The sequence below is a fragment of the Salmo salar genome, chromosome ssa16, assembly GCF_905237065.1.
Source record: "Salmo salar chromosome ssa16, Ssal_v3.1, whole genome shotgun sequence".
Taxonomy (NCBI): Eukaryota; Metazoa; Chordata; class Actinopteri; order Salmoniformes; family Salmonidae; genus Salmo; species Salmo salar.
This window is the reverse complement of record NC_059457.1, coordinates 51042159-51067857: the sequence shown is the minus strand read 5'-3', so window position 1 is coordinate 51067857 and position 25699 is coordinate 51042159. Positions and strand designations below refer to the sequence as shown.

Below are 25699 nucleotides of genomic sequence, written 5' to 3'. Positions count from 1 at the left end.
GTCTTGTCTCGGCGCTCTACGGACAATTCCTTCGACCGCATGGCTTGATTATTTTGCTCTGACATGCACTGTCAACTGTGGGACCTTATATAGACAGGTGTGTGCCTTTCCAAATCATGTCCAATCAGTTGAATTTACCACAAGTGGACTCCAATCATGTTGTAGAAACATCCCAATGTTGATGATCAATGTAAACACAATTTATCTGAGCTCAATTTCGAGTCTCATAGCAAAAGGTCTGAATACTTATGTAAATAAAGTATTTGTTTTTTTATTGTAATACATTTGCAAAAATGTCTAAAAAACAGTTTTCGCTTTGTCATTATAGGGTATTGTGTGTAGATTGATGAGGAATGTTTAGAATAAGAATAAGGCTGCAACAAAACAAACCTGAGCAGAGGAACATGCTGGGAATCAACTACTATAGCGGAGGACCCTAGTGAACCTGCAATAAAAGGCCCCTGAAGCAATAATGTCTAGTATTCGAGAAAGCAAACTATCACTTGTAGATGGAGAAAGCAAGCACGTTACACTAAAGTAAAATACAACTTTTTGTTATCAACCCCTTTTAATCAGTAATTTCACATAACTTAAAGAAAGATAGAGTACATGGTTACTCTTTGAAAATAAGTTTATTGTAATTAATTAACTGCATTAGTTTTACTCCATTGGTTCCATAACAAGCAGCGGCTTCATAACTATTAATGAATTGCATTAAAACAGTCAATGAGGCGTACAAGAAATATAATGTAGCAATACATATACAAACTATATACAGTGCAATTATACAATTCTTTAGTTTAAAATCTAAATACAAGTTAAAGTAAACCCATAACCCATTGGATTATGGTTGGATTAGTGCAACTGCTATTGTCATTACACAAAAACAAATGCTGGGTTAAAAACAAGCCATTTTTTTATTTAAATTGGGTTGTTGATTTTGGGTCATTGAGCTATGATCCACCGGGTCAGATCAGAAGACTGGAGATGTGGCTTTGCGGGGAACTGGCTTTCAGATAGTTATTTTTGGCCACTTGTGAGAGTAAATGTCATTCCTATTAATCTGTTCTGTTGTATTGTCAACACATGTTAAGGTTGAGCACTGACACTTTTGTAGCTGAGTTGTTTCTTGTTTTTTATCCAGGAATGGGTTGTTTTTTTACCCAGGGCTGGGTTGTTGTTTTACCCAGGGCTGGGTTGTTTTTTTTATCCAGGGCTGGGTTGTTTTTTTTATCCAGGGCTGGGTTGTTTTTTTACCCAGGGCCGGGTTGTTTTTTTACCCAGGGCTGGGTTGTTTTTTTTTATCCAGGGCTGGGTTGTATTTTTACCCAGGGCTGGGTTGTTTTTTTTATCCAGGGCTGGGTTGTTTTTTTACCCAGGGCCGGGTTGTTTTTTTACCCAGGGCTGGGTTGTTTTTTTTATCCAGGGCCGGGTTGTTGTTTTACCCAGGGCTGGGTTTTTTTTTTTTTTAACCAGGGCTGGGTTGTTTTTTTTATCCAGGAATGGGTTGTTTTTTTACCCAGGGCTGGGTTGTTTTTTTTATCCAGGGCTGGGTTTTTGTTTTACCCAGGGCTGGGTTTTTTTTTTTTTTACCCAGGGCTGGGTTGTTGTTTTTATCCAGGGCTGGGTTTTTGTTTTTTTACCCAGGGTTGGGTTGTTTTTTTTATCCAGGGCTGAGTTGTTTTTTTTATCCAGGGCTGGGTTGTTTTTTTTATCCAGGGCTGGGTTGTTGTTTTTATCCAGGAATGGGTTGTTGTTTTTATCCAGGGCTGGGTTGTTTTTTTACCCAGGGCTGGGTTTTTGTTTTTTTACCCAGGGCTGGGTTGTTTTTTTTATCCAGGGCCGGGTTGTTTTTAACCCGACATTTCTTTTTGTGTCGAATTAATTTCTAAGGCACCATGCCGTCTAACATTTTGGACTTTCTAATTGTTTCTAACTCTTTCTCATTGCGCCTATTAAATCTATATTGTTTTAAAAAACATTGTTTTCAAACTCACTAGTTGCTTAATGTTGATTGAAAGTCAAGCAAAATAAAATAACATCAAAACACTTACCGGACAGAATGAAGTAAATGGTCATAGTGTTTGTTGGTCACACATTTTTTCATTGTTGTTTTACAATTCAAGGTGAACTCTTTGTAACAACAAAAGCAGATATTACATGACAATTATTTCAAGTGACAACATACATGGATGGTTATGTAACAGAGTAACCTCACAAGATACGCATGTACACTAAATGTATTAAGTTGTGTAACTTGAGTTATCTCTAAATTCAAATTGTTCACAATCACAGGCTAATGTAGCAACTCTTCCATGACTGATCATCAACCCATTGCAAGGCCAATGTGTCAGTCATGTGACTTAACGGCAGACTTGTACAGACACCAATGTTCCTTGAGACCAACTTTTGAGTATTGTCCACAATCTGACGTGGGAAATCATGACCCATGAGTGTCATCATGACTGTCCTTTCTGGTTACAGCTGTCTGACTCTGCCTGGGGTCCAGCGGACAAAACACCAGTCTTCATAGGGATCCCTTCCTCTGCACTAGCAGTGTCACCTGAAAAACAACAACATTGAACTGTTATCTACCTTATATACTGTCAAGGACGTACATGGAAAGCGGAATGAGAAGAGGACAACATTTATTTTACCTCTTTCCCTGTTTGCTGAAGTGTTGTTGGCCTGGCTGCTGTGTCTTCTAGGCCAAGGCAAACATTGGAATGGCCTGAAAAACATGTTCCCTCTTTCCTCAGAATTATCTGCAAAGGCAATAATGAGCATGAACATTTGACAGCAAATCTATGGGGCAGATTGCTTAATGAATGTTTATTTTGTTCTGAAGTCCACCAGCCTGTGAGAATATCGAATGCATGAAAAATGTCCCCAGTCTTATGTGTGTCATGAACTGACCTACCTACATAGGCTATATGCCTATAGCCAAACATTAGTTAAGATCATAAAAATGATAAAAGTACAAACAATTCATAAGGCCTATGAAACGGTGCATAAAATAACTAACTGGACATTTGAAAATGTGTATTTCACCTGAGGATTGGGCCGAATAGATGGCTTTGCATGCATATTTCTTGATGGCCAGCATCCTATCCTCCGTCTTGGGAATGAAATGCCCTGCCCAGATTGCTTCTGGTGGATGTTTCCGAAACACTGAACGAAGCAGGCCCTCCAGAAATCCCACTGATTCACGCGTCTCATTGCTCTCACCTATTGAGCATATTAACCCGAGTAGTGCTGGGCGGACACGGCCACGTTTCGCACGTGACCTAACATCCTTCAGAATTTCTTTCATGCAAATTGCGTTTGCACTGCCACTGAAAAACTCCTGTCTAAATATGAATATTATAATAGGAGAGTCTATTATTCGCTTTCTTCTACAACTGTTCATGCTTGAGGTTTTGGTCTTTTGGACGTTCCCATTTAGCCTCGGTGGTCCTTTATCCTCCCCCATAGACTTGGCACTCAATACTAAATCCTTTGGCCTCGTTGACAGAGGTATTTTGTTCCCCTGGGCTTGAGGCAAAGTCTTGCAGTTGATTACTGTTTCGCATGTCCCATTATTTTCGCTTGTAGTATCCCCTTGACTATTTGGAGAGGAATAAACCTGACCATTAGTGTTGTTGTTGGTATGGTTCGTGCCAAGGTTTTCAGTGCGCCCGCTATGAAACATGTCCTGAATTAACTCCTTTAATATCCCACTGGCTTCGTCCTCCTCATCCGATTTGACGGCATCACTTACTAAGTATATATTCTCTTTACCTCCAATTTGACGCAGTACTTGCTGAAATTCGATGTCCTCGGTGGGCTGCGGTGTGTCCGTTGGATAGATCGGACAAGCCATAGTAAATCGCCCTCTTTGCTCTTTAGTATTTAGCTACAAGACAACGCACACCGCTCAGACCACGCTCCAAAGAGTTTAAAAAAAAAACGTCAAATGATAAGTTTTATTTACATGGACTATTGTACTTGGGAGCTCCATGCACAAACATGAAGTGTGTACATAAGAAACTTCCAAAGCGCCGAAGGACAGAAGCACCGGAAGAAAGGGTGGGATTAAAGACTCTATGCCTATTGCTATTGGTTAGCCAGTCTTATGGGCGGGGTTGTCTGTCTTGTTTTTTGAGCCAACAAATATACCGTAAAATGTTTCATCATAATGAAGTTCATTTTTAATACATCTGATATAACAGGCAAATAAAACAATTTGAGAGTAATCTTGACAGCACTACCGGGAGATAGACTATAAACAAACAAGAAGACAACAGAGAATAAAGAATTGAAGGAGGTCTGCATCTTCAGTTGGAGAGGTTAGGAAGAGTCCACGATGTGATGCAATCTGTGGTCAGAGGTCACTCTTTCTTATTCCCAGTATTCGCAGGGAAATCACCCCTCTGTTCTCTCCAAGACTGTAGAGAACTGGCTTCTCAAAAAGAACAGAGAGATCATGAAGTTACTTATGAACATAACTTGAGTATACAAACACAGTTGACTATGCCTATGTTATTACAGTATCATTAATCCCTAGTTAATCCATAGTGTGAGCTGCTGTTACTTTGTTTTTACTGCACTCTGAGTATTAGTGTTTTTTTGCTTGCTTGCTACATTGTGTTTCTTAATCAATGTGTGCCTTTTCAGTGTGAATAACCCTAACTGAAACCTAAACCTTGTAACTAGCCACAATCTCTGATAACATTAGTGTAGTAATTTATTGATTATGGCTTTCCTTACAAGAGCTTATATGGCTCTTTTAAGTGCCAAGCCCTAAAATATACAATGCCACAACAATAGTTGACCCTTTTACAATAAATGAATGATAAACCTGAATGACTGCCCAAAGCTAACAGAAACTGCTCAGTCATTGAACTTTAGACTTGCTGATTAGTGTTTGACAGGGGGCAGTTTCACTTTGTTTGAGATTTATACTGCTGACATTCAGATTATCATCATTGGGAAGTTTTGGGGTATTTTTACATTTACTATTGTTGTTATTAACATTATTTAAATTTGTACAGTATCAGTATGATCGCATAAAGTTTAGTCATTTGTGTAAACAGTACTAACCTCTTTGTATAGGGCAAGAAGTAACTCAGGGACAAGGAATTCTCTTGGACCAAAGAGAGCCACATGCACACCTAAACGGACTGAAACATTTTTTTATTTCAGCTATTTTGGCCATAGTGTGGAGACGGTCTGGTCAAGGTCAATCGCCTTACAACATATTTCCACAGACTAACACAAACTCTAATGTCACGAACTCATTCATTATTCAAAGTAAACAGCAGATATGAAATGTTAGCACTACCTGTGATTTTTCTCTTTGACCCTGGATCCTTTTGACTGGCAAAGTTAGTTGGTGGACCAGAGTCTAGGTTTGGGAGGACAGAAACTTCAGAAGGCGAAGAGACAGAGTTGTTTCCCTCACGTGCGACATATCTCTCTTCAGTTGTCCATTCTGCAGACAAGCCTGTTGGATATCAGGGTCATTTGTACATGTAGGTTGAGGCAAAGTGACTATGCATAAATAATAAACAGTGATTAGCAGCAGCATAAAAAAGGGGGTCAATGTAAATAGTCCGGGTAGCCATTTGATTAACTGTTTATTTTATTTAACCTTTAGTTAACTAAAAACTGTCAGTTAAGAACAAATTCGTATTTATAATGACGTCCTACACCGGCCAAACTCAGACGACGCTGGGCCAATAAATGGTGTATATCAGTTTCAGATTTCCAGTCAAAATAGCTTTATATGGTTTAAATTTTGCCAGAAACTATACTAACTACCAGGGAGTTTGCAAAAAGAATAAAACACAAAAACAAAACCATGAAACGATCTGTTATATTTTACCTCTTCATTTGAACTTTTGTTTTACATTTCATGATTCACTTCCTCTGACAAATAACAAGCGCACTTAGTATAAATACTAAGTAAATCTGTCCCTGTGAGCAGGTGACATGGTAACCTGTTGACATTGATGGTTCCAATGTGAGTTTTTGCCCCTCAGTTGACCCTCTGCGTGTGCTCCTTCACCTAGGCCAGTCCTGTGAGCTAGCAGGGTCTATCAGTTGTATCAGGCTAGTCCTGTGAGCCAGCAGGGTCTATCAGTAGTATCAGGCTAGTCCTGTGAGCTAGCAGGGTCTATCAGTAGTATCAGGCTAGTCCTGTGAGCCAGCAGGGTCTATCAGTAGTATCAGGCCAGTCCTGTGAGCTAGCAGGGTCTATCAGTAGTATCAGGCTAGTCCTGTGAGCTAGCAGGGTCTATCAGTAGTATCAGGCTAGTCCTGTGAGCTACCAGGGTCTATCAGTAGTATCAGGCTAGTCCTGTGAGCTAGCAGGGTCTATCAGTAGTATCAGGCTAGTCCTGTGAGCTAGCAGGGTCTATCAGTAGTATCAGGCTAGTCCTGTGAGCTAGCAGGGTCTATCAGTAGTATCAGGCTAGTCCTGTGAGCTAGCAGGGTCTATCAGTAGTATCAGGCTAGTCCTGTGAGCTACCAGGGTCTATCAGTAGTATCAGGCCAGTCCTGTGAGCTAGCAGGGTCTATCAGTAGTATCAGGCTAGTCCTGTGAGCTAGCAGGGTCTATCAGTAGTATCAGGCTAGTCCTGTGAGCTAGCAGGGTCTATCAGTAGTATCAGGCTAGTCCTGTGAGCTACCAGGGTCTATCAGTAGTATCAGGCTAGTCCTGTGAGCTAGCAGGGTCTATCAGTAGTATCAGGCTAGTCCTGTGAGCTACCAGGGTCTATCAGTAGTATCAGGCTAGTCCTGTGAGCTAGCAGGGTCTATCAGTAGTATCAGGCTAGTCCTGTGAGCTAGCAGGATCTATCAGTAGTATCTGGAACATTTGTTTGAAGTAGTTTGACCGGATATAATTTCTAAAGCAGACAATGTCTCTTACCCTGTTGCCATTGTTCAATGTGACATTGAGATGGTGGCTATTCATGTTCTTTTCTTTTATGAATATTGGCCAAAAATAAAGTATTATGACCGGTAATGTTGATCCTTTGTTCAGAAATTGGTGAACTGGAGTGGTTTCTGAGATGGAGAAATGAATTTGTTCTATACCAAATGTTATCAAATCATCATTATACTGAATAAGTTATATGTCCAGTACAACCGATTTGCTCTTATGAAAGGACTGGTAGAATGGCATTATTCACAGCTCAGTGACATTAGACCAGTGCGAATCCAATTTTGAAATACTTAACAGTGATCTGTCATGCATAGTTAGGTAATTTTACCATAAATGTATTAATGGCAACCAATGGCAGTTTGTCTGTTTACAACTGTTATTAATCACAATATTAGTCTCAATTGTAGCTTGAATACACACCAACATAATTCTCTGAATTCCTTACCTACTGCTGACACAGAATAGGTCCTGAAGAGTAGAAGGGAAAGTAGTTGACCAACAACAAAAACGGTCTGGAGTCTATTGTTAAAGGCCCAATCGGCCTGCTCTCTGCTCATGTTGGTGAGCAGAACTGTAATTGTAGCAACTGAGAGACTACAATCACAATGTGATGTGGCATTGTGAGTATAGAGTTCAAATACAATACCTGAAGGGCCAGAGCTTTTTTGCAAAGGGTGTAATTTCAGCTACCTTTTGTCTGCAACCCAAAAGAGGAGCAAGTCCTTAAAGGGCTGGATTCCTTTTTGAAATAGTGGTGGGATTAATACGAAGATGATTAGTTTGACAAATTAGTTTTAGAGCAAACAAATAAACAAACTAAGCCATATCAATGCAGTTAAACAGGTTCATGTATTATTTGCATTGACCCCCTTTGTTATGCTGCTGCTAGTCACTGTTTATTATCTATGCATAGTCACTTTACCTCGACCTACATGTACATATTACCCTGATATCCAACAGGCTTCTCTACAGAATGGACGACTGAAGAGAGATATGTCGCAAGAACTCTGTCTCTACGCCTTCTGAAGTTTCTGTCCTCCCAAACCTAGACTCTGGTCCACCAACTAACTTTGCCAGTCAAAAGGATCCAGGGTCAAAGAGAGAAATCACAGGTAGTGCTAACATTTCATATCTGCTGTTTACTTTGAATAATGAATGAGTTCGTGACATTAGAGTTTGTGTTAGTCTGTGGAAATATGTTGTAAGGCGATTGACCTTGACCAGACCGTCTCCACACTATGGCCAAAATAGCTGAATTCATACTGTGTCCATTTTCTAATACACTTTAGAAATAAAACATTTTTCAGTCTGTTTAGGTGTGCACGTGGCTCTCTTTGGTCCAAGAGAATTCCTTGTCCCTGAGTTACTTCTTGCCCTATACAAAGAGGTTAGTACTGTTTACACAAATGATCAAACTTTATGCGATCATACTGATACTGTCAAAATTAAAATAATGTTAATAACAATAATAGTAAATATAAAAATACCCCAAAACTTCCCAATGATGATAATCTGAATGTCAATGGGTATAACTCTCAAACGAAGTGAAACTGCCTCCTGTCAACCACTAATCAGCAAGTCTTAAGTTCAATGACTGAGCAGTTTATGTTAGCTTTGGTCAGTCACTCAGGTTTATCATTTATTTACTGTGAAAGTGTCAGCTATTGTTGTGGCGCTTGTATATTTTATGACTTGGCACTTAAAAGAGCCATATAAGCTCTTGTAAATTACACTTATGGCACTTCCAAGGCCATTTCATTATGATTTTTACAGTTGTGTCAATCATGTTATATATTTAGGCTATTGTAACACGGCATATGCCAGCATTATAGGCCTACTGCCTCTGCCCAGAGGCCTACTAGGCTGTTCATAGCAGTGGCCGTTTGAGTCCCTGTTGCAGCTTTCACTTTCTTCCGCTACACTGGTGGCAGCATGGGATCACGTCCAGCTCACGTCTAGCCTCTCTGGATTAAAATCTAATTATGACAAGTGTACCATATTCCGTATTGGATTGTTAAAAAATAGTGTTTATACTACCTTGTAGTTTACCAATAAAATGGGTGGCTGGTGAAGTAGACATACTTGGTATTCACATCTCTAAAAATATAAATTAATTTACCACAATTCATTTCAATAGAAAGTTAGCAAAAATAGATAAGATTCTCAAACCATGGAGAGGTAAATACTTGTCTATTTATGGAAAAATCACATTGATTAACTCTTTGGTCCTATCACAGTTTACTTACTTACTAATGGCACTGTCTACTCCAGATGACTGTTTTTTAAAATCATATGAGCAAAAAATATTTCATTTTCTAAGCCAGACAAAATTAAACGTGCCAATTTATTTAATGAACATGAGTTTGGGGGGGCTAAAATGATTAAATATTAAAGCTTTAAACCTGTCATTAAAAGCTTCACTCATACATAAGGTATACTTAAACCCAAAATGGTTCTCCAGTAGATTGTTAAGAAAGGCTCATCTTTTGTTCAAAAATGGCCTTTATACATATTACAATTTCTCATTTCCAACTAATTGAAAATTACATTTTGGTTAAAGTATCACCCTTTCTTAAACAAGCTACACAAAGCTGGTTACAATTTCAGTTTTATCCTCCAGAAAACATAGAACAAATATTACAACAAATGTCATGGTTAAACTCAAATATACTGATTATGGAAAAAAATGTAAATATTTTGAATTATATTTATTAATGATATTATTAATAGAAACGGAGGAGTTATGTCACGTATGCATTTATCGAAAATATATGGGAATATCTGCTCAATCCAAATTTACAACCAACTGATTGCAGCACTACCACAAAAATGGAGGAGGCAAGTGGAAAAGTGCATAAATAGAAAAATATACCAGTTTCATTTGAGGACAACAATGTTGACTGTCATGAATCCCGCTTCCTGAGTCTGTTTTCTGCCTGAGCTGCCTGTTTTCTGTTGGAGTTGTTCCTGAAGTTTCTGAACACATCCTGTCTGGTTGCCAGGCGACGAAGCTAGGCGGGAGATCTATCGATTACCCGCACCTGCATCTCATCAGCCATCAGCACACCTGGTCCTGATCATCACCTCTTCTCTTCATAAGCTCTGACCTGACATCCGTTCTCTGCCGGATCGTTAGCTATGAACAGTATGTTGTGTCAGCCTCATGTTACCAGAGTTAGTTTTGTTGTTCTGTACTTTTTGCCGGTTACTCACCCCGGTTTACTCTGTCCAGTCATCCTCCCGGAACATTCAACTCCCTTGCCTGGCCGTCGGTGGATTCAGTGACTTCATTGGATCTACCTATACACTCTCATCAACTCACCTCCGCTGCCGCTCCGTCTCCTGGATTATTCTATTTTCACCTCGAGACTGTAAATAAATACTCACCTTCATTTTACTCACCCTGTCCTGGTCTGCTTCTGGGTTCAGCTTTAGAGAATCGTGACAGTTGACAGCTGCACCATACAGGTCGCAAAATAAATGGGAGGAGAGTTTCGATGTACCAATTCCATGTCACATGGTTTATGAACTGGTACAAAAAAAACTACACTTGATTCAACACTTAGTTTTTCACTTTAAATTATTATTTACAATTCTTGCCACCAACAGAATGCTATATATTTGGGGCATACAACAATCTCAGCTCTGTAGATTTTGCTGCGAAGAGACAGAATCAATAGATCATTTATTCTGGTATTGCCCCAATGTAGCTTGTTTCTGGTCACAGGTTCAGGAATGGTTAAAAAATCAACATGCACTTCAAATGAACCTTACCAATAGCAGTGTTTGGCGATTTGGAAAGCCACAGTCAGCCAATAAATAATATAATAAAACTCGTAGGAAAGGTTTTCATCTTTAGCTCACCATCTGTGGATACTACACGATTAGAAAGGTTAAAAAAGTATGTAAAACATCACAGCACAATTGAAAAATATATTGGACATGGAAACCAAACGAGGTCTATGGTGATAGGTGGGATGGGCTGAGAGTGGCTGAGGGGTGGGATTAAAGAGTTTATGTATAGAAAAGTATTATTGTTATGTGACTGCTTTATAGAAAAGTACCATGTATGTAAAATGTGTATGCAAAATTTGTATGTAAAATGCTAAATATGTATGCAAAATGTTTATGTAAAATGTATATGTAAAATGTTTGTATATGTAGCAATAAAGCTGTAAAAGAAACATAAAAAAAAATACATATCTCATCCAGGACATTTCCTTAATCCCAACTGGCCTATCAGAGGTCAAGGTGGAGCTATCAGCAAATTGCTTACACCTATCCAATACTTCCAAATCCACACAAGTTCCCAGGGGCTAGCGGTTGGTTTTCAGGAACTAGTGCCAATGAACCAGGTCACTGGGTTCTGAGCCCAAGTCCAGATCAAGATCAAGGGACTGCAGTTGAAAATTAGCCGGCTGGCTAAAACCGGCATTTTTACTGAAACGTTGACTCATGTGAAACTGTCCCTGTAAAAATAAAAATAAACTAAAGACTGCATTTATGGGTGTTTGAGTAGTCTTAAGGCCAATACTACAATAACAATAAACTATGTCTGCTATAAAGTATAGTAGGCCTGCTTGTACTATGGTTAGTAGGGATCAGGCATTCCTGACCGGTCGTGGAATGCCCCCATTGGTCACCAACCCTGTTCCTGGAAAGCCACAGTGTGTACAGGCTTTTGGCACAGCTAACACAATGCTGGAGGAACTCTTCACTGGCGAGTTTCAGAAGAAAGTTATTTGTTTCTGGCCATTTTGAGCCTGTAATCGAACCCACAAATCCAGATACTCAACTAGTCTAAAGAAGGCCGGTTTTATTGCTTCTTTAATCAGAACAACAGTTTTCAGCTGTGCTAACATAATTGCAAAAAGGGTTTTCTAATGATCAATTAGCCTTTTAAAATGATAAACTTGGACTAGCTAACACAATGTGCCATTGGAACACATGAGTGGTGGTTGCTGATAATGGGCCTCTGTACGCCTATGTAGATATTCCATTTAAAAAAAATCAGCCGTTTCCAGCTACAACAGTGATTTACAACAGTAACAATGTCTACACTGTCACGTCCTGGGGCCTGTTGCACAAAACTAGGATAAGGGATTAAGCCAGGATATCTTGGTGATCCTGGCTCAATTGATCCGTAATCCGGTTGCACTAAAGATGGATAGGGGGCAGGAGGATATGTTATGGTATAAATTACCATGGAGATTTATTCTGTGGAGCTAGCCTGCTCCAGACCAGGCTAAATTCCAGGATCTATTTAATCTCATCCCTAATGTCAGTCAGCAGTCACCACAAATGGAAACCAATAGTTATTTCACTGCTCACTATACATTGTTATCACATAACTAGACCCACTGTCATTATTTAAACGTTTGTGATCATTAATTTCAATGATTTTGGATAAAAAATAATTTTTAGATTATGTTGCTATCATTAGATAATTTACAGTTTCCCATAGACTATAAGGCTATATATAAAATGATAGAATATTAGGGCCACAGAGGGGAAAAAAACACAAGTAATAATATTGTAACCGGTTGTTTTAAAGGAGGACAGTTGTTAAAATGACAGATGTGGGGCATTTCGTGAAATTGTACTTCAGTATGGTTTCATAAACAAAGACATGCTGATGTGCCAGAATATTAAGTATCACATTGTCATAAGTATCAAAACTGTAAAAACAATATGTAGCTTTTCTGCAGAAAGAACCAGCCTCATTTATGACTTTATCCTTTTTCTTCAGTGTGGCCCTAGTACTCTGTCATATAAACAAATACACATTCCATATGAATATAAAAACACAATGTGTAACATTATGTTCCTTTATTGAATAAGGACAAAACAAAGCAGGTAAACCATCAGCTCCTTTCGAAACTGAAGTCACAGTGACTACAAGATGGAAAGCACAGAATCCAAGCATATTATACAAAATGATACATACACATTCAAAGGTCTGTATATAACACACCCTGCATGTCTGCACACTAAAATAAATGCAGGACAAATCCATACACATCAACTGAACAGACAAATGAATGGATGCAGTAGCCTCCCTGCAGCCTTGTATTACACACAGTATACCGCACAAACATCATAAGAGGCCAAATTCGTAAAAAAACGAACCCAAAAAAACCCAATTCCTCTGCCACCGCAGGACATATTTAACCAAAATTGAAAGCACACATACTAACTAAAATAATTCAACACATATTGGTCCCTCAGCAGCCGACCACTGTCGTCATCAGGGAAGATTGCCGGATTGTCCCAGTCCATGGCTGGTGGCACTCTGGGGGCCCTCTCCTTCCTCAGGCAGGCCACATTGTGGAGGACAGCACAAGCCACAGTAATATCACATGCCCTAACAGGGCTGACCCTTAATTTGTGAAGGCAGTGAAAGCGTGCCTTCAGGAGGCCAAAGGTCATTTCAACTCTGGCCCTGGTCCTGGCATGGGCATGGTTGTAGGCCTGCTGTGCTTCCTGGGGGTCTGTGAAAGGTGTCAGGAGAAAAGGCTGGCAGCCATACCCCCTGTCTCCCAGCAGCACACCAGAGAATTCACCTGTCAACACAAAATCTCATCATTACTACCTCATAAACACAGTGATATTCTTGACACAGCCATGATGGTTATAAATAGGGGTTGTGTGGCTTACCTTGTGATAGGCACTGATAGATTTCAGAGGCCCGAAAGATTCTGGAGTCATGGACTGAGCCAGGCCATTTTGCCACAACATTGCTGATCACACAGTCAGCATTGCAGACCATCTGAAATCATAAGATGAGGAATATTACACCAATCAATGCACATCACTGGCAATGCAGAGTGTTCGTCAATGGACAATATCAAAAAGTTATGTTCACCTGAACATTAATGCTGTGAAAGGATTTCCTATTCACAAAATCGGCCTCATGGGCACCTGAGGGGGCTTTTATCCTTATGTGTGTGCAGTCCACTGCACCAATGACATTGGGGAAACCTGTCACACAAAGTAATGAGTATCCTACTATGTGTTAACAGTTGTCCTGTAATTTGTAGATCCTCTTACCTGCAATCCTATAGAACTCCTCTTTGATGTCACAGAGTCTTCTGTGGCGAGGGAAGGAGATGAAGACATCTGCTAATGCTTTGATAGCCAGACACACACTCCTTATTGTGCGGCAAATTGTGGCCTTGTTCAGCTGTTCTGCATCCCCCACTGAGTACAGGAAGGCTCCACTAGAAAAAAAGCGCAAGGCCACACAAACCATTTGCTCCACACTCAGTGCATGGCTCCGTGCAGTGCGGTGCTTAATCCTGGGACCCAGTAGTCTGCATAGATACCTGATGCCATCTGCAGAAAACCTGTATCTTTCATATAGATGGTCATCAGGGAAGGCCAGTGGGTCCAACCGGTCCCTGAAGACCCTTTCTCGCCTGAAGGCTCTCCTCAGCACAAGTGCTTCTTCATCCACCACATCTCGCACGAATGGGCATGCCATTGTCAGAGCAGAAAGGAACACACAATTTTGGGCCTTCATATAGGCTAGTGGCCACACCTGGTGCTGGGGGGGTGGGCAAAAGAGGGCGATGCCTTATAACGATGACTTGGTTGTACTGATTGCTGGGAAAATAAAAAAAACCTTAGAAAGATGCCACCGTCCTGTGTGCTCACAATAAGAGCTCATATGTCATGGCTCACTTGACTTTACGAGAATATACCTAATTTTTATTTTGAGCTGTGTCATCTTCTTGGAGCTGGGGGAGGAAAGAAAAATGATTAATACATTTGTGTTACAGTTAGCATACAGTGTACATTGAAGGCATATCTCACCTCCCTCTCAAGTTTTTTATTTCAAGGTCCAGTTTCCTAATTGTCCTCTTTTTATTTCGGACTCCAGTGCAAGATTTTCCATCTTTTTCTTCTTGTACTGAATGTCTATGTCTGCCAGTTCTATTTGGCGCCGGAGGTGGTTGCCATACAACTTTCTGATAGCTTGTGAGCTCTGTGAACACAATACAATTAGCGCAGCTGGAATTTGGCAGGATGTGGTGTCCTTTTATTAATACGCACTATGTTGCCAGGCTGGTTTTCCCACTGTATAGCATCTGGGTCCTGTAAAAGAAATTAGATTTTTGATTTTGATGAGGACTCCTCACCATTGTAGAGTAAATAGTACTTTCACAGTCTTAACATGATACCTCATGCCTTCTGGAATCCAGAGAGATGGTCTCCTCCTCATCATCGTCTCCATCATGTGCTGTTGCTGCTGCACTGGGGCCTTCACCCTATCACATTTAATCGGATTCATATTGAAGCTAGTAGACAAGACATGCCAGGCCTACAGTATGCCTTTGATGGAGTACTCACTGGATCAGCATCGTCTGGTGCTTGTGCTGGTGGCTCTAACAGGAACACAGTGCTGCCAGACACTGCAAGGCAATAGGTAAACCAAAGTCAGACAGTCCAAATTGATTCAATATGAATGTGGTTGTATCCCATGTAGAGATGGAAGGACATACCTTGAATGAAGCGGGTGGCATCTTGGGAGGAACCTATGCTCGTCTCTTTCCCCCCAGGGATCCCCTCTAAGACGGGCCTGCCTTTATTTAGCTCCAAGGCCATGTCCTCTGCTGGGGTAAGGTCAGCCTTTGGTGACCCACCACCCGTGCCTTGTCTGTGGGTATTCTTTTTCACTGCTAAAACAGTACAGACAATGTGTGAGCAGGCACCTTCTGGGTACAATATATGCTTGTGCTTTGTTAAATATTAGTCAGGGACCATACCATTCTGCAGAATGTTCTTGTATTTGATTTTGACCTGCTGCCATGTCCGTTTTGGCCCGTTCATGTTTAATCTACACACACACACACACACACACACACACACACACATTTAATGGAGTCACACTGCAAAAAATTACTTGGTATTTTTGTCTTGTTTTCAGTAAAAATATCAAAAAATCTATCATAGCTTTATACAGTGTGATGGAGTTACTTTACACAATTTCACTCATATCTGCAGTGCATTTCAATTAAAAATTTAACCGTTTCATAATTACAGTACAACTGCATTTTTGGAGATGTGAATTAAATATTTGAATTGTAATTGTGATGTTTCAGCGGAGCGGTGACTGTAATTGTGCACTACTTACGCATTCAGGCGGTCTGCAATACTTTGCCACGCTTTTTCTCTTTGCTTTATCACTGTGGCGGTGTTGCCTTTCTTCTTAATTATATATTTTACCTCCTCGTATGCCTCCATGAGGATTTGTGCTTCCGACGGGGAAAAGTACGCGGCTCTAGTTGCCATGGTAAATCAGTTAATCTGTGATCTGTGGCGGGGTCTATTTGAGTGAGCCGTGAGCGCGCACCTATCCAGGATTGGTTTCACCTGGCTTAATGAATCCGTGTCTGCTCATCCTGGCTTGGTCTTTGTGCAACCAATTAAGCCTGGACGCACATGTTTTGGCTTCATTGAGCTCAGCTGAGTCATTTATCCCGGATGTCTTAATTCTACTTTTGTGCAACAGGCCCCTGACCAGTAAAAGAGGTTGTTTGTTATTGTAGTTTGGTCAGGGCGTGGCAGGGGGTGTTTGTTTAGAGTGTTTCGGGGTTTGTTGGGCTATGTTCATATTTAAGAGGGGTGTTTGTTTAGAGTGTTTCGGGGTTTGTTGGGCTATGTTCTTGTTAGCTTATTTCTATGTTAGTTCTAGTATGTCTATTTCTATGTGGTGTTTATTGGGTTGACCTTCAATTGGAAGCAGCTGCTCCTCGTTGCTTCTAATTGAAGGTCCTATTTAAGAGAGGTGTTTTTTCTATGGGATTTGTGGGTAGTTGTTTTGTGTATAGCTGTATGCCTTACAGGACTGGTTGTCGGCGTTATTTTTGTATACGTTTGTTTTGGTTTTCCTTCTTTCTGCCAAATAAAAAGAAGATGAGTATACACATTCCCGCTACATTTTGGTCTAATCAATACGACACCCGTGACATACACTGTATTTCTGATCAATTTGATGCTATTTTAATGTTATTTTAATTTGCTTTTCTTGCAGAAAAAAATACATTTAAGTGACCCCAAACGTTTTGTCACGTTCTGACCAGTAAAGGGGTTATTTGTTATTGTAGTTTGGTCAGGACGTGGCAGGGGGGTATTTGTTTTATGTGGTTCGGGGTGTGTGTTTATGTAGAGGGGTGTTTGGTTAGTGTTTTCCGGGGTTTTTGGGCTATGTTCTATGTTAGTATATTTCTATGTTGTAGTCTAGTCTTTTTAGTTCTGTTTAGTTTATTGATTTGGCCTTCAATTGGAGGCAGCTGCTCCACGTTGCCTCTGATTGAAGGTCCTATATAGAGGGGTGTGTTTTGTTTGGGTTTTGTGGGAAGTTGTGATTGCATAGCTGTGTTTAGCATGTAATCCTGTTCTTTCATACGTTTTCTTGTTTTGTTTTCTTAAGTGTTCAAAATGAATATATAATGAGCACTCAACCCGCTGCGCTTTGGTCCACTTACTATGACGACCGTTACACGTTTGAACGGTAGTGGATATGCTGAGAGCTGTTGCAGGTAGGCATCCTATATAATACATATACAACATAGCTACAGGTACAAGGATGCTTATTATAGGCAGGGTTGGATGCTGACCACAGGTCATACGTTACCTTGGCTTTAAGGGAAGGGCAATATCTGCACTTGCAATGTCATCGTAAGGTAAGACTGATTCCTCAGTGTGTGTAATGTGATAGCATTAATAACTATTAAAACTTGAAATTGTATATGTTGCATGATGTATCCGATCAATTACATTTGTATCTAATAATATTTCCCTCTCTATGAAGCAATTCAGGAGCCAAGTAGAGAGGAGGCTCGTCAAGAGGAGGCACATAAAGAAGAGGCTCAGAAGAGTAAAGATCTACAGTATGTTAAAGCTAAGTATGTTAAGTACAATTTCACCAATCTGAAATGGTGGCAGCATCTCACACTATGCAATAGGATCTGTGCTTCAAATTCAAAGCACACTGCACAACATGACCTGATAGTAGACTTCACACTGGGTGATTTCACGAGCCGATTGTTTACACTCGAGCCCCTGCCTTCCCCCTCTACCTAAATTCTGTGTTTACGATAGCTAAAAAGACATTGGTAGAAGTTGAAGGCCATTGTAATAACGTTGTTGACCCTCTCATATTGTGAGCAAGGGAGCCTTGACCTCCTCATATGGCGTCCTGATGACAAGCAATCTAGAAAACAAATCGGTATGCTGTGGCTCGTGGCAAATTCATGGCTAAAATTACAGTGACATATCTGTTAGACAGGACTAGTTCTTTGTCCTCATTTTTTCAAATTAATTTAATTCATTCACATGGCAGAATACAATTGAACTCTGATTAAAAAAAATAACATACATGCAACATACATTTAGGGAACTATTGTTGTGGATGTTGTTTGGAGTTGGCGTTCATGTAAGGCAGGGGTAGAAAACCCTGGCCCTGTTTTTGATTTAACTGACCTGGAAGACCAGGTGTGTTGAATTTAGGCAATCACTGAACTGATCAATTAGCTCAGTTGACCAGGTGTGGTTTGTAGTTGGAACTAAATTCTGCAGTAGCTGCAGCACTCCAGGAACAGGGTTGCCTATCCCTGATGTAGGGGATGGATGATCTTAGAGATCATTCAGTTCTTGCTTTGATAGGTGTCATTTTCATCCAGAGGTTGTGGTGATTGGTTGCGGTAAGAGGTTACTGTTGTCAGACTGGAGGAGACGATGGCCAGAGGTTGTGGTGATTGGTTGCGGTAAGAGGTTACTGTTGTCAGACTGGAGGAGACGATGGCCAGAGGTTGTGGTGATTGGTTGCGGTAAGAGGTTACTGTTGTCAGACTGGAGGAGACGATGGCCAGAGGTTGTGGTGATTGGTTGCGGTAAGAGGTTACTGTTGTCAGACTGGAGGAGACGATGGCCAGAGGTTGTGATGTTTGGTTGCGGTAAGAGGTTACTGTTGTCAGACTGGAGGAGACGATGGCCAGAGGTTGTGATGTTTGGTTGCGGTAAGAGGTTACTGTTGTCAGACTGGAGGAGACGATGGCCAGAGGTTGTGGTGATTGGTTGCGGTAAGAGGTTACTGTTATCAGATTGGAGGAGACGATGGCCAGAGGCTGAGGGTTGAGTGTTTTGACGTGTAGCTGCTGTATCATGGTCCAAGAATATTCCAGCATGCTCGCTTCTGTATTCACTCTCAATTGTGCAGTCATGGTTGAGGTGAGATAGGAGTGCCATGTAGTACAGACCTAAAGTTGGTGGTGTAGATGGCCACCAGGCCGGGTCTGTTGACACTGAAACACTCGAGACGGCGCAGCACAAATATATATAAAGTAATATGTATATGCCATTTTGTTGACGCTTTTATCCGAAGCATCTGTGCATACATTTTCTGAATGGGTAGCCCCAGTGGGAATCAAACCCACAATCCTGGCGTTGAATGTGCCATGCAACTGAGCCACAGAGAACCACAAAGAGCTTCTGGATCCCCTTTTTCACCAAGGACTCCACCTGCTGGTCCACCTGGACATCTTTGCTCCAGGGTCCCAGCAGTTAAATATCAGATGTTGTTTGCAGTGAGTCCATTTAGGTACAGGGGTTCCAAAGGTTGTGGGTTGTTTGTAAAGAAAATATGCAGGACTTCGCACTTGTTTGGGTTGAACTGCACGGAGTGCACATTGGCCTAGCTGTGTATCTGTTCTAGAACATGTTGAACACAATCTTCCCTTAAAAATGCAATTAGCTTAAATCAGGTGTGTTTAGTAGGGATGGGGGGGGGGAGAAGTGTGACACCAATCAGGCCCCCGAAGACTGGAATTGCCCAGGCATGGTCTTAAGCCTTGTTCACACTACAGGCCATAATGCTGAAATCAGGTATTTTTTTGTAAATCCGTTTTTGAATACAGTCTGTTCATACAGCAAGTTACAAGTGACCAAATCGGATGTGTGTGTTTTCAGACAGCAGTAATTTGCTGACATGGCTACACTAGTTGTCATAGTAACGACGACATATCTTGCCACATATCTTCATCTTCTAAGATGACAACAATGTCTGCCAGGGACGTTTCTCAGTTGCTCTGAATGTTCAAAATCACAGTGTAAGAACACCTTTTAAAGCTTTAAATGATAAGATAATCCAACTTCCAAAACAAGTACTTTTTTTGGGGCAAGCCACAGTAGTCAACTATCTCAAATCAAATCGAATTTTATTTGTCACATGCGCCAAGTAAACAGGACATTAACAGTGAAATGCTTACTTACAAGCCCTTAACCAACAATGCAGGTTTAAGAAAATACCTAGTTAGCTGTTTAGTTTTCTGGAACGTTCACTAATTTGTTTGTAATCAATTAACAAGCTAGTTAGCTACCACATGTTTTTCACAAACTGGCTACAAGATATGCCAAATAACTCTAAAAAGCACTTGAAGGCAAATCAACCAGATTTTAACATTCAGACACAGGTCACATGGCCAGGAATCAGATTTGTATCATTTAAAACCACCTGAGAATGTGGTTTGAAATGAGGCACAAAATATCAGATTCCATGTGCTTTTTGCATGTTCAGACTGCAGGAAAAACAGATACGAATTGCGTATGCAAAAAAATGTGATTTTAGTCACTTCAAATTGCCAATGTGAAAACGTCTTAAGAAGCGTCTCAACAGGTCAGCTGTTGCAACTTGCCACGATAAGAGGGTGCCTTAACACATCCTCTGCTTCCTGTTGGAGATGAAGCTACAGACTCAGGGGATAATGGACTCTTTGACTCATAGCTGAGTCATGCACTTTGTTACCACTGAAAGGTCAACTTTGTTGAAGGCGTTGGCAATCTGTTATTATAGTGCAGATGGTCTTGCTTGCATCAGTGGACTTCATGTCTAGCAGGCTGACCAAGGAATCTGTCGTCGACCTTCCATTTCTGCATCCAAACTGCCTTGGTGTCAAGCTTCTGTCCGATGTCTTCCAGCATCCAATCGGTGGCATGGGTTCATTCACACTGTTGATAAACTGGGGTAAAGAGACAAACTGAGGCTTAAGTCATGTTGACGTATAATCCGGTCTGTAGCAGCTGAGTGTATAAATGCTCTCAGGGGCACCAAACTCCAAACAGCCTACCCGACATGTCCCAATAGTCCCCAGTGAAAGATGCACCCCTGAATGCTTTTGAAAACATAGTTTGACTGGGATGTGAGGAGAACAAAGGATGATGATGATGTTAGTACTATAGACTGACTTGAGGAGTTTAGAGTGGTAGATTGGGGCTTTACAATTGAACGGGTCATACATTAGTGTGCATGTTGTCCGACAGTGCAGACTAAATTCCTTTTAGAGTGAACAGTGGTTAGGTACAATAAGTTGCTACAGGATCAAATCTAATGGCAGGGTATCACAGTCAGGCATAGATAGCACAAGGTCATGCTAAGACAATAACACAGATTGAGGAGTACATTCAAAAAGAGCACACAAACACCCATGTGTTATAACACTCCTCACCTCTCCACCCTGATAGCTGATGTGTAGTGAACGTTCTGGCACAATATGGTTGCTATGCATCACCAAGTGGTGGATAAGGGGAAGTGCTTTGAAAGGTCTTTCTGATTTGAACAGTTATTTCACGTCTGCAGAAATAGTTTTTCTGACCTAGCAGTAATGTTTTTTTCTGTTAATTATCTGATTGTAGTCCCAGTTCTTCCTCAAAAATGGTCCAGCAAAGGAAGTTGGTCCAGCAAAGGAAGTTGGTCCATGCAGTTTCCCAGATACAGTTATGCAATCCCTTTCATATTTATTTGCAGGATGCAATGCCATCAACTACACCAGGGTTTACCAAACTTTTCCACCACGGCCACCTATTTCTAAGCTTTGATTTAACTTTATTAAACGAACACCATTCGCCAGAGTAGACTAGCCTGTTTTCTATGAGTGGAGCGGAGACTGTGAGTGGAGTCGAGGGTCCCGCACATGCGCAGAAGCTTCGGGACCTTCAGCTATCGGAGGAAAGATTGGAAAAGTTGGTTCCGCAGCCACACGTTGCATGCTTTTATTTCACATCATGTTTTCAATAATCTCACCAGAGAAAAACATAACTAACCAACACTAATACGTTGATATAATCAACTCACTGTAAAAATCAATATTTGTTTGTTCTTTAACACTTTGTTAAATGCTGTATGTATTTATTAACATTTTTGCTCACAAAATTTTCCTTTAAAAAGAGCTTTAGAACAAGCTAGACAGATGACAACAAATCAGAAATAACATTAAAACTTAATCAAAAGCTTTGATTTGGGAATTCTAAATTCCACCAGAACAAAGTGTATAAATCAATATCAAATATTTCAATGCCCTTGGACACGGGAAAAATGGGCCACCTTTTTTTTAACACAAATGCTAAAGAGCCGTTGTGTTGAACACTGTGCGATGTTTAACAGTGAGAACGGCAGAATGGTGAACTTACTAAATGAAATGAGAGGTTGACTGTGTGATAATAGGTTGCTTCTTGTGTAAATATTTTCTGTCTGGATTTTAATGATTTGAATGACACAACTTGAAACTTCAGGAGGAGGAACCCAAGTGGTGGACCTAGTTTCAATGACAGAAAAGTCATTTCTACATTTAGATTTTTACGTTTGCCATATTGTGTTGAATATGGTTTGAAAATATGCAACGTTACTTTTTCTACTATTTATTGCATATTTGTTTGCCGTCTGTGTATTATCAGGGCAGACAAAAAGATAAAAACATCATGTGGTACAGCGGTGGTCACTTACCAACAGAATACTCAATGCTGCGTTGGAGAAGAGGGTAAAAGCTGTGTGGAATATCATCTATCATCTACCATCTACCATCCATGAAAAAGCTTGACCTTGCCACGTTGTTCTGTAATGTTTATTTAAATGATAAGACTTTCCTCTTTTGTCTCCTGTCTTTGTACTGAAACATTTTGGGGATTTCAAGGTTTTTATACAGTAATTGTGAATAACATTTATCAAATACATGTGTCAACAATGACGGTTTTATCAAATACATGTGTCAACAATGACGGTGTACAGTTGCTTAGGTTTTTCACTTTGGATGTACCGGAGTTAAAAGTATTATCTATGAAATGGAAAAGTAGAAAAAGACCAACAACAAGCATGTTAACCAAAGTCATTTGTTTGCATTGCCATGTTTTTTTTTTTTGTAGGGGGGTTGCAGAATATTCCATTAATAGGCCTATACTCTTTCACTGAACCAAATATAATACCCCTGGTGTTCTTCTTAACTGAACCAAAATGTGTTCCATATATAACCCTGTATGGTGCCATTTAAAATGATTGGTACTAATAAAAATAATATCAACTTTTTAATAATTGACAAAACAAAGAATACCAGCATAGTTTAGAAAGTCATGTAATGATTAACTAAGTATAGTTTTGTTCCAATATGCGGTTAGGGGTCATTTTAAGGTCTGAATAATCAAATATTCAATAATCCTGTGTCAATACTTTTGATGATGAAGTGTGAGTGATTTCTGAAGGTAGGCAAAGTTTTTTTTCAACTAACCTGTTTCATCTGCAGCAGATGGTGGCGAGACACTGGGCACGTTCCTCTGCCTAGGCGTTGCTGACTCCTGCCAGATCTTACAACGTCTGGATATGTATTTTACGTATCAGCTAACCACATGTTATATCAATCTGTCAGTCTATGATGAATGGTTATTAGTTGATGTATGCAACTATGATGCCGCGTTCAAAACAACTGGGAACTTGGAAATCTCCGACTTCAGTGCATTCAAGAAAACTGGGAACTCTGGGGGAAAAAACGAGCTTCGACTGGGAAAATCGTTTTGAACAGTCCTCCAACTCGGAATTCTAAGAAAAACTATGAAACTGGGCAAAGGTTATTGGATGTGACATATTCAGAAATGTCCTCGTTTCCTGAGAAGATTAGCTTAACCTGTTGGGGCTACAGGTTAGCAATGAACCCCGAGCCGGGATTGCTAACAAGGCTGGAAATTCAAAACATCAAAAATCTAATAATTTCAATTTCTCAAACAATCAACTATTTTACACAATTTAAATGATAAACATCTCCTTAATCTAACCACATTGTTCGATTTTCAAAGAGGCTTTACGGCAAAAGCATAAAGTTAGATTATGTTAGGACAGTACATAGCCACAAAAGTACAAACATCCATTTTCAATTCAAGGTCAGGCGTCACCAAAAGCAGAAACCAGCTTGAATTATGCACTAACTTTTGTCAATCTCCATCAGATGACACTCCTAGGACATTATGTTATACAATACATGCATTTTTGTTCCATCAAGTTCATATTTATATCCAAAAACAGCATTTTACAGTAGCGTGAAATTCAGATTTTTTCTTCTCTGAAATGCTTCCGGTGAACATAACAAAATTACTATTCGAAAACATTGGTAAATTATAATATTGTCATTCAAAGAATAATATATTATCATCTCGTAATTGCTACCGAATGGCCAGATCTCAAAATAACTTTACTGGGAAATCACATTTTGCAATAAACGGGGTGCTATGCTAAGAACAGGCTATGCTATACAGTTAGCATCATCTAAAATCGATAATAACATTGTAAATATCCCCTTACCTTTGATTATCTCCATCAGAAGACAGGCATCCCAGGTCCGGAAGGCATCCCAGGTCCGGAACAAATGTGGTTTCTTTTGACAAAGTTCATAATTTATGTCCAAATAACACCAAGTACTTAGCGTTCATTATGCTCCCACAAAACGTGGTGGGGGACTGTAAAATCACGCCGAAAAGCTAAAAAAACCTAGTAAATAATCTATTTATGTTCGTTCAAACATGTCAAATGTTGTTTAGCATTAATCTTTTGGTCCATTTTTAACGTTAAACATCAGTAATATTTTCACACAACCTATCCTATGTTGAGATAAACAATGAAGACAAAACTCACGTTTCTCAGATTTATGCGCAGGCGCAAAAAATGAAGTGATGACATGTCAACTTCCTTGGATTCTAATTTGCTCTCTGTTTATCATAGACGCTTCAAACAACTTTATAAAGATCGTTGACATCTAGTGGAAGCCGTAGGTGTTGCGAAATGAATCCTTTCTCACTATGGTATCTATAAAACAATGACACTAAATAGTACAGTCACAAAATTCACATTTTTTTAAATCTATTTTTCACAGGTTTTTGCCTGCAATATGAGTTTTGTTATACTTACAGACACCATTCAAACTGTTTTAGAAAATTCAGAGTGTTTTCTATCCGAATGTGTTAATAATATGCATATCCTAGCTTCTGAGTTGGTGTAGGAGGCAGTTAAAAATGGGCACATATTTTTTTCAAAATGTCTCAATACTGCCCCCGAGCCCCACGCTGGGCATGGGATCCAACGTACCAGTACCTCTGGGAAACCCTTTGACAGAGGGTAACTCTGGGAAGCCCTTTGGCAGAGGGTAACTCTGGGAAGCCCTTTGGCAGAGGGTAACTCTGGGAAGCCCTTTGGCAGAGGGTAACTCTGGGAAGCCCTTTGACAGAGGGTAACTCTGGGAAGCCCTTTGGCAGAGGGTAACTCTGGGAAGCCCTTTGGCAGAGGGTAACTCTGGGAAGCCCTTTGGCAGAGGGTAACTCTGGGAAGCCCTTTGGCAGAGGGTACCTCTGGCAAGCCATTTGGCAGAGGGTACCTCTGGCAAGCCCTCTGACAGAGGGTAAGAAATATAATGGAAAATGTGTATTATTGATCATCAGTATTTGGCCAAATCATATAAT

General features: G+C 40.2%; 1 protein-coding gene across 2 annotated transcripts; it reads right to left on the bottom strand.

Annotated features, from left to right (window-relative positions):
• Positions 1-613: 613 nt before the first annotated feature.
• Positions 614-4045, bottom strand: LOC106574134 (uncharacterized protein C2orf72 homolog). 2 transcript variants are annotated; one of them, XR_006759782.1, is made up of 4 exons: positions 3052-4044; positions 2658-2765; positions 2275-2563; positions 614-2240 (listed from the first exon to the last, which is right to left on the bottom strand). XR_006759782.1 is itself a non-coding variant. In XM_014149762.2 (3 exons), the coding sequence occupies exons 1-3, from the start codon at positions 3860-3862 to the stop codon at positions 2460-2462; spliced, it is 1023 nt and encodes a 340-aa protein (XP_014005237.2). In that variant the 5' UTR covers positions 3863-4045; the 3' UTR covers positions 614-2459. The 2 variants fall into 2 exon arrangements, 1 of the variants encoding a protein (XP_014005237.2); XM_014149762.2 differs by having other exon boundaries at positions 614-2563; positions 3052-4045.
• Between the last annotated feature and the right edge of the window lie 21654 nt (positions 4046-25699).

What these genes read in the sequence shown, in the direction of transcription:
- LOC106574134 (XM_014149762.2), bottom strand. Translation starts at nt 3,862, where the DNA reads ATGGCTTGTCCGATCTATCCAACGGACACACCGCAGCCCACCGAGGAC. An exon ending in CTATTCGGCCCAATCCTCAG is followed by an intron (nt 2,766 to 3,051) that starts GTGAAATACACA and finishes TTGCCTTTGCAG; the next exon opens with ATAATTCTGAGGAAAGAGGG. An exon ending in TTCAGCAAACAGGGAAAGAG is followed by an intron (nt 2,564 to 2,657) that starts GTAAAATAAATG and finishes GTTGTTTTTCAG; the next exon opens with GTGACACTGCTAGTGCAGAG.